At 37.1% G+C, this 13,705-nt stretch overlaps 1 protein-coding gene across 16 annotated transcripts in view; it reads right to left on the bottom strand.

Annotated features, from left to right (window-relative positions):
- The window catches only part of NRCAM (neuronal cell adhesion molecule), a 967,670-nt gene that overhangs the window by 257,080 nt on the left and 696,885 nt on the right, over positions 1-13,705 (bottom strand). For 14 of the 16 annotated variants that reach the window (XM_086919453.1, XM_086919434.1, XM_086919444.1 and 11 more), the window contains 2 exons: positions 13,016-13,186; positions 12,048-12,104 (listed from right to left, as the gene is read on the bottom strand). In XM_086919453.1, coding sequence (XP_086775579.1) covers positions 12,048-12,104; positions 13,016-13,186 — 228 coding nt within the window. The remainder of the gene's footprint in view (positions 1-12,047; positions 12,105-13,015; positions 13,187-13,705) is intronic. The other 2 variants (XM_086919447.1, XM_086919452.1) reach the window with 1 other exon arrangement.

The raw sequence follows: 13,705 nt of genomic DNA, 5'->3' as shown, positions 1-13,705 counted from the left end.
GGTAGCTGGGCTTCCAACCACAACCTACTCTTCTGTTTGGCAATGTAAAGTTTTGTCTCCTGTTTCCAGATTGGCTTCAGGTGCATAAAGGCACACTAATAGCACAATTTCAAGTTGTGACTGGAGGCCCAGCACTAGAGACACATGGCATGTGGGTCTGTGACCAAAAACTGCTTCCCGCAGTCTTAGCATTTCTTGAATATGGTCATAATTGGGGGAGACACCTTCCTGATACAATGTAGACGAAATCTGGAAGTCATCAGAAGATTTAAAGTTAAGACCACAACTACAGATCCAAACTGAAGGACATGGAAAAAAGTAACTGACTTCAGCGAGCAGGGTGGAGCTTAGATACATCTAAGCTCCGTAGCTTCAAGGGCAGTAGACCGCAGAGCCAGATGGCACCACCTATTGGCATGCAGTAGCAATGCTGTAAAATTCTACAGATCAACCCTGGCTCCTAAGGATAGCCGAAGTGTGAGGAATCTGAAGTTAGGATATATCAGAAAGATACAGTGTGCCCAAAATGTAATTCAGGCATGTTCTTGTTGCTACTAATTCAGTCTAGCACCTGGTCTACAACTTATCTCAAATAACGAGCTCCTCTTGACTTAAATCTATTTATTTGTCTCTACAGCAAGCTACACCATGTATATCAATGCAATGAGAAACATATCTAAACAAACAACACTAGTTTGCATTGGTATTAGATTGTGGTCCCAATACTACAACTACTATTGATTGTATTTATAAAACATGCTCAACTGCACCTGAATTTCTGAAAAACCTTTCCTTCAAATTCTGCTTAAAAACACAGAAAGTGTTGCTAGATCCAAGGGAAGGGAATGCATAAGGCATATTTTGATCCTGTTTAAAAGGGGCATGAACCTACATAAGCTTTTGATTTGCACTTGCAATAAAGTATGTAGGAACAAAGATAATGGAATATTAAGTTAGATACAATGATAACGTTTCCTGCATATAGATAAAAGCTAGGTCGTTTAGTCTATGTTGCATTCATTCTTCTGGTATTGCCACAGCTCAGATGGACCACTGCATTCTTTATTAATTGCAATTCATGAATCAGAAATGTTTCTGATCCTGCATGCACCATACTGCAGCAGTCTATGCATGAACAGCTAGCAATTGCTTAGAAAAAGGCTTTATTTGTGCTGAATGAAAGAAGAGTGGTGTCCATCAATTTGTGACAGTTAAAAAAAACTTTTAAACACCACCCTAAATAAAAGCTTAGTGTAAATAAAGGCACCCACAATGTTTCAAGTTCTTCACTTCTCCAAAGTCAGAAGTAATTGATCCAAAGAGTAGGATGGCTGCCAACTGCCACTAGCCTTCCATCCTTATTGAAAAAGGTTACTTCATTGTTACCAGCATGCATGTCTAACCAGCTAGAAACGTCTGATCATAGAGAACTAACAGGGCAGCAGTGTAACCATAAATATATTGTATTCTTAATAAAATGTGAATATAATAAGAATAGGATTCTTTACCAGTCGTGCCTAAAGTATGTCTAGTAGAGCCTGGTCAATGTCCGATTTTCTGGACAATCAATAACTATGAAGGTGAATTCCCTTTAGATTCACGGAATGTATATTCATCATACAGCTATGCTGAATAAATGGTCCCATTATTGACCTACATTGTGCATTCCCGATTGATGCTATCATAAAGTGACCCAATAATGGCGCTCGGAGGAGTAGCTTACTGAAAAGTCACTCCATTAGTATATTGTTATTCTGTGTAAAAGGCCACATTGAAGTCCAATAACACCAAGAAGAGAACTTGGGCCTCATCCTTCCATTAAAGAGCTTTCTGATAAAATCTAGCTACAGAGATGAGAAAGGATTTAAATAATAGATTTACTGAATTGATCAGTTGAGCAAACTTGCTATTTTTCATGATCTACTACTCATGTATTAATCATTTATCAAGAGAATGTATGTAGACATAGTGCTGTGCTTCTAACCATTTCACATAGCAGAGTATTTTAGTAATTAGCTCTTAAATGAATATACCACCCTATCCTGTGCTGCATATGTAACGGTGGGAAGGGCGATGGGATTTCTCTAAGATAGGTTGCACATGTCCAGACTGCACAGGCTGTCAAATCAGACGTTTGACACTTGTACTTCTATGTTATGAAAAATTACCCTTTGCTGAGACAAGAGCAATCCTGTTCAACTTTACTGAGATTTGCGAGTGTTAGATAATGGTTATTTCATAAACTTGCATCCGAGTCAAAATGGAGATACATAAATGTGCACCCAGAAGTTTACACCCTCATCTATGTGCAGATTTACAAATGCCAACCTAACTTGAGTGGATGATCCTCTCAACCCCTGCGCACTGTTGCTGCTAGTGAATCACACTAGAAATATCATCATTTTAATTTTCATTTCACTTCTTTCAAATATAAATTTATCACATAACCAAATTCACCATTCTTCTTTGAAAGTATGATATTTAATCATCAGTTCATTTTCAATAACTTCAAACATATATTCAAAAAACAAAACATTTCATAATTTCACTGTATCAACAGAAACTTTCTTGACAACGTATAGTTGATGTAGCCCGATGCATTTCGAGTCCTTGATGGACTCTTCCTCAGGGGCCTGAAAATATGAATATCTCATATCAGCAATTTCATTATAATATCCTGTTTTTTCTCATCAGATTCAAGTTACAAAAACCTACGAATGCTCAAAACAACGAAATATCACTTTACATTTCATGTACAAGAAATAATGACTGCATCATGCACTTTTAAACCTTTTAAATCTAGAAACCACCACCATTTCACCTCAAAAGTGACTGTGATGAAAAAATATACTCACAACCAAACCACGAGGTTGTGATACCTGTAAACAAAAGTTCTGACTGTAAATGCACGCTGAATTCGTCTACCAATGCCCTAAACCCAAAGAACCACCTCGTGGAGCTTCCTCTTACCTCGAGTCTTTTTAAGTAGGAAACCACTGCGTTTCCGTTTCAATTCAAAATGCCACCTACAACATAAGTGTAACAATCCTTAGCTTCGTGCTTCAATTTTCAAATGTTACCTCCGCTATCCCCCACGGACGCCCGTTCTTACCTAAACGCTCAACACCAACTCCTAACTCCACTCCCTGCCGATTTCCAGCCCAACACCGGGCTCGCCAGGTTTACAACACGTTTGTCTCTCGGGAGAAAGTAAAAACGGACTGATTCCGAACGCTCGGGCGCGCCATATTGGTGAAGTCTAACGAAACGAAGCCATCGGCACTCGGGGAAGTATACTCAACGGCCAAAAACTGAGCGGAATCACTAAATACCGCCCTGATAAAACCATAAGTTCCTCTGACTACCACTTTTACACAAAGACAAAATGATAAATAATAAAAAATAAATAAACGGAAAATATAAATAATAAGGTGCTCAAAAAATAAATAAATAAAATGCATGGAGAATGTTTCAGTATGAATATAGTACATTTAGTGCATTTCAACCATTCAAATATACTTGTATGGAAAATATAGTCAGATATTCACATGCTGAAGAGAGGCTTGGCCAAAACCTCTACATGTATCTAGCCTAGCATTACAGTATCTTTCTTACAGAAAGCATGTATAGTCTATCTTTTCATTTAAACCTTTAGGTTCCTGGGTCCCTAGGTACCGGATCCAAAATATCTCTCTTTGTAGGAGGCATCTAGTGAGATCCACTCCTTCTTGTGATTCAGTTTTCTCCAAAACTGAAAACTGTAGCTGGGAGATGTTGTGCCTGTTTTCTGACCAGTGTTTAGCTAAATTACTCTTGATATTAACATTCCTGATAGTACTTTTGTGTTCGGATATTCTTGTTTTTAATTTTCTTTCAGTTTTCCCCACATACAATTTGCCGCATGGACATTTGATGAAATAGATCACACTTTTGGAGTTGCAATCACTGTCATGATGTAAGTCAATGGTTTTTCCTGTCTGGGGATGATGCAAAGTATTCCCAACAATCACATTGTGGCAGTGCACACAATTCATACATCTTTTCATCCCTTTATGGGTTAGTCTTTTTTTGATTATAGGTGTTTTCAACAGCTCCTTTAGGTTTTTCGATCTGTTATATGCAAACATCGGTTTTTGCAGAAAAATGCCTCCAAAATCTGGTTCGTGTAACAAGAGTTCTCAGTGTCTTGTTATTATGTTTTTTATTTTTGATGAGCTTGTAGAGTATTTTGAAACAAACACCTGTCTGTCCAGAGTCTTCTTTGGTTTCTTTTCCAGGAGATTCTCCCTACTGAACCTGGCAACCTTGTCCTTGGTTTGCTTTAGTACATTCTCCGGGTAACCTCTGGATGCATATTTTCCTTCTTGTATTTCCAAATGTTTTTCCAAAGTCTCAGATTCTGAACATATCCGTTTTATTCTCATGTATTGCGACAAGGGCAAATTCATTTTTAAATTCTGAGGATGAAAACTCTGAAACAATAAAGAATTGTTGACATCGGTCTCTTTCCGAAACACTTCAGTTTGTAATGTTCCATTTTTTTATGTCAGTAAAACATCCAAAAATGCTATTTCTTGGTCACTGATGGTGTGAGTGAACTTGATTTGATCTACATGAGTGTTTAAAGTCAAGATTTTTTCTTCCAACATTTCTCTGTTGCCTGACCATAATACAAAAATATCATCGATAAATCTTTGATATATCAGGCTGTGATCCTGCCATTCTTTATCCGAGTAAATGTAGTCTGCTTCAAATTTAGCCATGTACGTATTGGCATATGCGGGGGCCACCGCAAATCCCATTGATGTTCCATTCTGTTGCAAGAAAAAAATTTTGTCCCATTGAAAATAGCTGTGATATAAGCAGAAATGCAACAATTCTAGAATGAAAGATTTTTCTGCTCTAATAGTTTCTAGCCCCAACAACGCCCATTCCACAGCCTCCAGTCCTGCTTGGTGAGGTATCGAAGTATAAAGAGATTTTACATCTATAGTACATAGTAGTAAATCTTGTGTTATGGTGATGTCTTTTAATCTCTGCAAAAAATGATTGGTATCTTTTGTGTAGGATGGCCACTCTTGAACAAATTGCTGTAAAAAAGTATCTATGTACTGCCCCAATGGTTCAAAAATCGTGCCACAACCTGTGACAATGGGCCTCATGGGAGGGTTCACTTTGTCTTTATGAACTTTGGGCAACATGTAAAGGCGGGGTCGCCTGGGATGTTGTACTGAAAGGAATTGTTTCGTAGCCATTGAGATATGACCAAGTTCACACGCTTTATCTAAGATAATTTTTAAGGTTACTTCCAGATCATAGATGGGATCTTTATCCAATTCCAGGTATGTGGATTCGTCAGACACATGTTCGTTAACTTTTGCCACATAAAATTCTTTGTCCATCACAATTATTGCTCCTCCCTTATCAGCCTTTTGAATGTGGATATTCTCATTCATTTGGAGTTTTTTTTAAATGTTCCTTTCATGAACTGATAGATTCTTCGTTTTAGATCTGTGAAAACTCAATTTCTCTAAATCATTCCTCACTGCTTTTTCAAATGCATCCAAGATTTTGTGTGAAACTGGTGATTGATATTTAGATTTAACTTTGAATTCCATAAATTCAGTAGGTTCTTTGACTTCTTGTGTGGGAACCACATTAGTGAAGAAATGCCTGAGTCTTAACACTCTCATAAATTTGAACAATGCTATTTCACATTCCAAGATGTTTGTGTCATAGGTCGGGACAAAACCCAGTCCTCTATTCAACACTTGAAGTTCTTCCGATGTTAACTCTGTTTTGGAAATATTCATCACTAAATTTACTTGGTGCTCCTTGTTCTTGCTCCTTCTCTGACTTCTCCTGGTTTTTGTTTTGGTTTTCCTGGTGGTTGTGTTAAATCCCCTACCTGGGGAAAAGAAGACGGCTTTGATGTGGTTGCTGTTTGATCTGGTTCTATCTGTTCACTGGGGCCGGATGCCTCTCCAATATGTGTTTGTGCTGACGGTCTAGAAGCACTTAAGTCGGTGTCTGAAACTAAGCTCTCCTCCGAAGTGGTGGTTGGTTTTTTCCTAGGTTGATAGGCTCTCCTCTGGGCATAGACTTCAGCCCAAGAGTATACTTCGTTGAGCTTGTAATCAAGCGTGTCCCTCTTGAATTTTCTTAGTTTTCCTTCTTGAATTTCCTTGGTGTACTTATCCAACGTGGTGTTAATGTCATTTAAAGTTTTATCCCAATCTTCCTTTTGCATCCTTCCTTCTAAGTTTTGTTTGATCTCATCAATTTCACGGGTCAAGTCTGCAATGACTCTAGCCAATTCCTCAACCAGTAGCAATATTAAATCTAGTGAACACTTATTTAATATTCGATACCATTTTTCCATAAAATCTTTGTTCAAATGGAACCTGTAAAGCATTGGTTTGATAGACTTTGGCATATACAGCCGAGCAAGCAACAGATATTTATTCTTTGATTCAAGAAGTAAAGACTTCGGATGCCCAGGGCAACACGATAGTACAACAATTGAAGCAACTACAATTTCTAGCCAAAAGAGAAGTTAGCCAAAAACTCCATGCATCGACCCTGGTACAGTACCACAAAGAAAAAAGGATCCCACGAGGATTACGAATGTCTATCAAACCAATGCTTTACAGGTTCCATTTGAACAAAGATTTTATGGAAAAATGGTATCGAATATTAAATAAGTGTTCACTAGATTTAATATTGCTACTGGTTGAGGAATTGGCTAGAGTCATTGCAGACTTGACCCGTGAAATTGATGAGATCAAACAAAACTTAGAAGGAAGGATGCAAAAGGAAGATTGGGATAAAACTTTAAATGACATTAACACCACGTTGGATAAGTACACCAAGGAAATTCAAGAAGGAAAACTAAGAAAATTCAAGAGGGACACGCTTGATTACAAGCTCAACGAAGTATACTCTTGGGCTGAAGTCTATGCCCAGAGGAGAGCCTATCAACCTAGGAAAAAACCAACCACCACTTCGGAGGAGAGCTTAGTTTCAGACACCGACTTAAGTGCTTCTAGACCGTCAGCACAAACACATATTGGAGAGGCATCCGGCCCCAGTGAACAGATAGAACCAGATCAAACAGCAACCACATCAAAGCCGTCTTCTTTTCCCCAGGTAGGGGATTTAACACAACCACCAGGAAAACCAAAACAAAAACCAGGAGAAGTCAGAGAAGGAGCAAGAACAAGGAGCACCAAGTAAATTTAGTGATGAATATTTCCAAAACAGAGTTAACATCGGAAGAACTTCAAGTGTTGAATAGAGGACTGGGTTTTGTCCCGACCTATGACACAAACATCTTGGAATGTGAAATAGCATTGTTCAAATTTATGAGAGTGTTAAGACTCAGGCATTTCTTCACTAATGTGGTTCCCACACAAGAAGTCAAAGAACCTACTGAATTTATGGAATTCAAAGTTAAATCTAAATATCAATCACCAGTTTCACACAAAATCTTGGATGCATTTGAAAAAGCAGTGAGGAATGATTTAGAGAAATTGAGTTTTCACAGATCTAAAACGAAGAATCTATCAGTTCATGAAAGGAACATTTAAAAAAAACTCCAAATGAATGAGAATATCCACATTCAAAAGGCTGATAAGGGAGGAGCAATAATTGTGATGGACAAAGAATTTTATGTGGCAAAAGTTAACGAACATGTGTCTGACGAATCCACATACCTGGAATTGGATAAAGATCCCATCTATGATCTGGAAGTAACCTTAAAAATTATCTTAGATAAAGCGTGTGAACTTGGTCATATCTCAATGGCTACGAAACAATTCCTTTCAGTACAACATCCCAGGCGACCCCGCCTTTACATGTTGCCCAAAGTTCATAAAGACAAAGTGAACCCTCCCATGAGGCCCATTGTCACAGGTTGTGGCACGATTTTTGAACCATTGGGGCAGTACATAGATACTTTTTTACAGCAATTTGTTCAAGAGTGGCCATCCTACACAAAAGATACCAATCATTTTTTGCAGAGATTAAAAGACATCACCATAACACAAGATTTACTACTATGTACTATAGATGTAAAATCTCTTTATACTTCGATACCTCACCAAGCAGGACTGGAGGCTGTGGAATGGGCGTTGTTGGGGCTAGAAACTATTAGAGCAGAAAAATCTTTCATTCTAGAATTGTTGCATTTCTGCTTATATCACAGCTATTTTCAATGGGACAACATTTTTTTCTTGCAACAGAATGGAACATCAATGGGATTTGCGGTGGCCCCCGCATATGCCAATACGTACATGGCTAAATTTGAAGCAGACTACATTTACTCGGATAAAGAATGGCAGGATCACAGCCTGATATATCAAAGATTTATCGATGATATTTTTGTATTATGGTCAGGCAACAGAGAAATGTTGGAAGAAAAAATCTTGACTTTAAACACTCATGTAGATCAAATCAAGTTCACTCACACCATCAGTGACCAAGAAATAGCATTTTTGGATGTTTTACTGACATTAAAAAATGGAACATTACAAACTGAAGTGTTTCGGAAAGAGACCGATGTCAACAATTCTTTATTGTTTCAGAGTTTTCATCCTCAGAATTTAAAAATGAATTTGCCCTTGTCGCAATACATGAGAATAAAACGGATATGTTCAGAATCTGAGACTTTGGAAAAACATTTGGAAATACAAGAAGGAAAATATGCATCCAGAGGTTACCCGGAGAATGTACTAAAGCAAACCAAGGACAAGGTTGCCAGGTTCAGTAGGGAGAATCTCCTGGAAAAGAAACCAAAGAAGACTCTGGACAGACAGGTGTTTGTTTCAAAATACTCTACAAGCTCATCAAAAATAAAAAACATAATAACAAGACACTGGGAACTCTTGTTACACGAACCAGATTTTGGAGGCATTTTTCTGCAAAAACCGATGTTTGCATATAACAGATCGAAAAACCTAAAGGAGCTGTTGAAAACACCTATAATCAAAAAAAGACTAACCCATAAAGGGATGAAAAGATGTATGAATTGTGTGCACTGCCACAATGTGATTGTTGGGAATACTTTGCATCATCCCCAGACAGGAAAAACCATTGACTTACATCATGACAGTGATTGCAACTCCAAAAGTGTGATCTATTTCATCAAATGTCCATGCGGCAAATTGTATGTGGGGAAAACTGAAAGAAAATTAAAAACAAGAATATCCGAACACAAAAGTACTATCAGGAATGTTAATATCAAGAGTAATTTAGCTAAACACTGGTCAGAAAACAGGCACAACATCTCCCAGCTACAGTTTTCAGTTTTGGAGAAAACTGAATCACAAGAAGGAGTGGATCTCACTAGATGCCTCCTACAAAGAGAGATATTTTGGATCCGGTACCTAGGGACCCAGGAACCTAAAGGTTTAAATGAAAAGATAGACTATACATGCTTTCTGTAAGAAAGATACTGTAATGCTAGGCTAGATACATGTAGAGGTTTTGGCCAAGCCTCTCTTCAGCATGTGAATATCTGACTATATTTTCCATACAAGTATATTTGAATGGTTGAAATGCACTAAATGTACTATATTCATACTGAAACATTCTCCATGCATTTTATTTATTTATTTTTTGAGCACCTTATTATTTATATTTTCCGTTTATTTATTTTTTATTATTTATCATTTTGTCTTTGTGTAAAAGTGGTAGTCAGAGGAACTTATGGTTTTATCAGGGCGGTATTTAGTGATTCCGCTCGGTTTTTGGCCGTTGAGTATACTTCCCCGAGTGCCGATGGCTTCGTTTCGTTAGACTTCACCAATATGGCGCGCCCGAGCGTTCAGAATCAGTCCGTTTTTACTTTCTCCCGAGAGACAAACGTGTTGTAAACCTGGCGAGCCCGGTGTTGGGCTGGAAATCGGCAGGGAGTGGAGTTAGGAGTTGGTGTTGAGCGTTTAGGTAAGAACGGGCGTCCGTGGGGGATAGCGGAGGTAACATTTTAAAATTGAAGCACGAAGCTAAGGATTGTTACACTTATGTTGTAGGTGGCATTTTGAATTGAAACGGAAACGCGGTGGTTTCCTACTTAAAAAGACTCGAGGTAAGAGGAAGCTCCACGAGGTGGTTCTTTGGGTTTAGGGCATTGGTAGACGAATTCAGCGTGCATTTACAGTCAGAACTTTTGTTTACAGGTATCACAACCTCGTGGTTTGGTTGTGAGTATATTTTTTCATCACAGTCACTTTTGAGGTGAAATGGTGGTGGTTTCTAGATTTAAAAGGTTTAAAAGTGCATGATGCAGTCATTATTTCTTGTACATGAAATGTAAAGTGATATTTCGTTGTTTTGAGCATTCGTAGGTTTTTGTAACTTGAATCTGATGAGAAAAAACAGGATATTATAATGAAATTGCTGATATGAGATATTCATATTTTCAGGCCCCTGAGGAAGAGTCCATCAAGGACTCGAAATGCATCGGGCTACATCAACTATACGTTGTCAAGAAAGTTTCTGTTGATACAGTGAAATTATGAAATGTTTTGTTTTTTGAATATATGTTTGAAGTTATTGAAAATGAACTGATGATTAAATATCATACTTTCAAAGAAGAATGGTGAATTTGGTTATGTGATAAATTTATATTTGAAAGAAGTGAAATGAAAATTAAAATGATGATATTTCTAGTGTGATTCACTAGCAGCAACAGTGCGCAGGGGTTGAGAGGTTCATCCACTCAAGTTAGGTTGGTAGTTTAGCAGGCACGGAAGCAGGACAAACGTGCCACCGCTGCAGCACGCATGTGAAAAAAATAAGAGGATCAAAACTATATTTTCGTGAAAAGAAAGGAGTGCCTTCCCTTTTATTATATCAGATTTACAAATGCCCCACACAATTTAACAAAGGTGTTTAAATATAATACATAGAAACCTAGGGCAGTCACAGGCTTTCAATCATACTACTGGGAAATGTGTGTGAATTCAAAGTGTGACTAGGCATTTCTGCATGTGCAAGTGAACTCTTTGTAAAACTATCGTGATTGTGCATGGAGGCATGGCATCACATTAAGAAATACAACAGTGCAATAATGTTCTTTTCCTTTTGTTATTATTCATAGAAAAATATTTTTCTACAACAAGGAATTTACGTGTTTTACCCCACCACCAATTTCAGGGGGTTCTTCTGAGACAGTTAAAAACCAGAAAAATGATTTACTTCTGATTTTAACAACAGACCTTGACCTGTAACTTGAGCTTCCCAACTCTAAAGAGGAGTTTACTCATGTACAGTATTAAGCCTATTATGACTAAGTCATTTTCCTATATTTTTCCTGTGAAAAATTACAATGTACTGAAACAAAAGGCAATTGTTAACACAAACTATTATTTTGAAATACTAGTTTCTACATTTCACATGTAGCATCGCCTATTAAATAATCCTAGACTTTGGGGTCTGACACCTGAATGCAGAAAGCGAAAGAGGGAAATAAAAGTGTAGTCAAAGAAATTGAAAACTGGTGTTATCATTTACAAATATTCACTTTTCTCTTAATGTTTGTAGACTATGACATTGCTCTATCATATAGTAAAAGATGGATCACTTGAAAGAACTCCAGAAAAAGAGGTCATGGAATTAAACACCGACAAAGGTTGGCTGGGAAGCATAATTTAGAATAATTTGCATTCTTCAGCTAAAATAACAATTTCATTACAAATTCTAAGAAGTTTTTAACAGTACTTGATTGATTTCCATTAACTTACATTTTAGGCAACATTTGGAGCTCTACAAAACAAATTTCTGAGGAATATCTTTAGATAGCTGCACATGCCATGGGGCACAAACGACAGCCTTCGTACCTGAAAGATACATTGCCTCACAACAGTAGCAATGTTTTAAATTCTTGTACCCTTGAAAAGGGTAGTTAATACTAGTGTGGATGATGACTGCATTTGGAAGCATAGAGAGTTACTATTGAAGAATGTTAAGCAGCAATGAGAAGGATGAAGTTAGTGGACTACGTTCTAGTGTTAAGGGGAATGTTGTTAGGGATCACCGCAACTCACCACCAAAAAACTCAGTGTCACTCAAATTAGCTGCAATTGTTTCATTCAATGCATCCACTGAAATAAACAGAATATCATGAAGATTGTGCAACACAAAGTAAGGAAAATTATTCAACATTTTTAAATTATAAGAACCACACTTATAACATTCCAGAAGTGACATTATTGCTTCAAATTTCAATTTTGTTTCAGTAACCATGAAAGTGGAATCATGTATAAGACAGAACTATTTCGGTCCACTGTGATTTATTGTCATTGAATAGATATTCTAAGAAAGGTTATCATCCTTAAAATCACAGTAATATTCTAGAATGCATTTTGACTTTTGGTATTACACTATGTAATGAATTATGCAACCAAAATACAACCTTGATGGATGCACTTAATGTTATTTTAATATTGGTTTCACTATTTAAACATAACGGAAAATAAAAGTGGCTTTTGGTCTGACATCAGTTTATACTAATAGTAGAAAATCAGTAGCAATATACATTTTTAATGCATTTCTGGAATACTCCTATTATTACATAAAAATTCTGTATAACGCATCAAACAGCATCCTTTTAGGTACATTGCACGTTGTGCATAATTAATGTCGATTTCAAGTATGTCCCACCATCCCACTCGTAAACATGTGCTGAACAGTGTTCGAATCTTCAAACCCCTTTTTCCGATTATCTGCTAGAGAAGATTTGAAATGCCAATACTTTAAAGCAAAGAAATGCATAGAAATCTGTTGTATCACCCCATACGGAAGCAATTAGCAAAGGCACCTTTACTTCACATTAGTTATATTGTTCCCAACTGAAATGATGCTGAATATATATGTACATCTTTTTATATAGCTCATAGGAGATTAATCATTACGGCGCTGTTACATGAGTACTGCATTGATCTTAAAAACCAGCACTATTGCATTAAGTTGACCTAAGGTAAAGGAAATAAACCACAAAACAATGTATACCTACTTGATAACACTTTAACAGCAATGGGCTGTTTTTGTTGTATGGTCTGTGTATGATTAAATCTTGCAAAGCAAATGTAGTCATCACGGGTGTCACCGGGCTGTACATTCGAAAAATAAAGATCGCCATTTAGGCCTTGAGAAACTCTCTCATTCTGGGATAACCTTTGGAAAGCTAAATTACAAAAACAGAGAAAAAAAAACATTCACAAGGTGAGAGGGCATAAGATATATATAGATGTGTCATTAGATATATCCTTCCCAGCATGTACAATCACCCACATGTAATGACAGTATTTCATTTTGAGTCTCATGCAACCAGCTCACAAGGTTATCTTTCCTTCTGCATTGGTGTTGTAAAATCTGTTTCGCAATGTGGGCCCCCCAACTCCATTGTATACTAAGTGGTTCTCTACACTGACTTCTTATTTCTATGTTCTGTAATAGTTATGACCAATCCTGCACATTTCAGATCCTTTGCTGATAAGTTGGTAAGATGGCATAATTGACCACTGAAGTTTGCTTGTTCTACTCATATACGTTCTCTTCTAGATACCCCTCTTCTCAAATTATATATGCAATTTATTTAGGAATAGGTGTTGGAATATAAATGAACATGTATTAATGGTGCTACTCATTGCAACATGTTAATTAAGTCTGCTTGAAAACATTTATGTTCTTTATGACTGAATTT

This window comes from Lissotriton vulgaris, chromosome 1_1, assembly GCF_964263255.1.
Source record: "Lissotriton vulgaris chromosome 1_1, aLisVul1.2, whole genome shotgun sequence".
In the NCBI taxonomy this organism is placed as follows: Eukaryota; Metazoa; Chordata; class Amphibia; order Caudata; family Salamandridae; genus Lissotriton; species Lissotriton vulgaris.
This window is presented reverse-complemented; position numbering and strand designations above follow the sequence as displayed.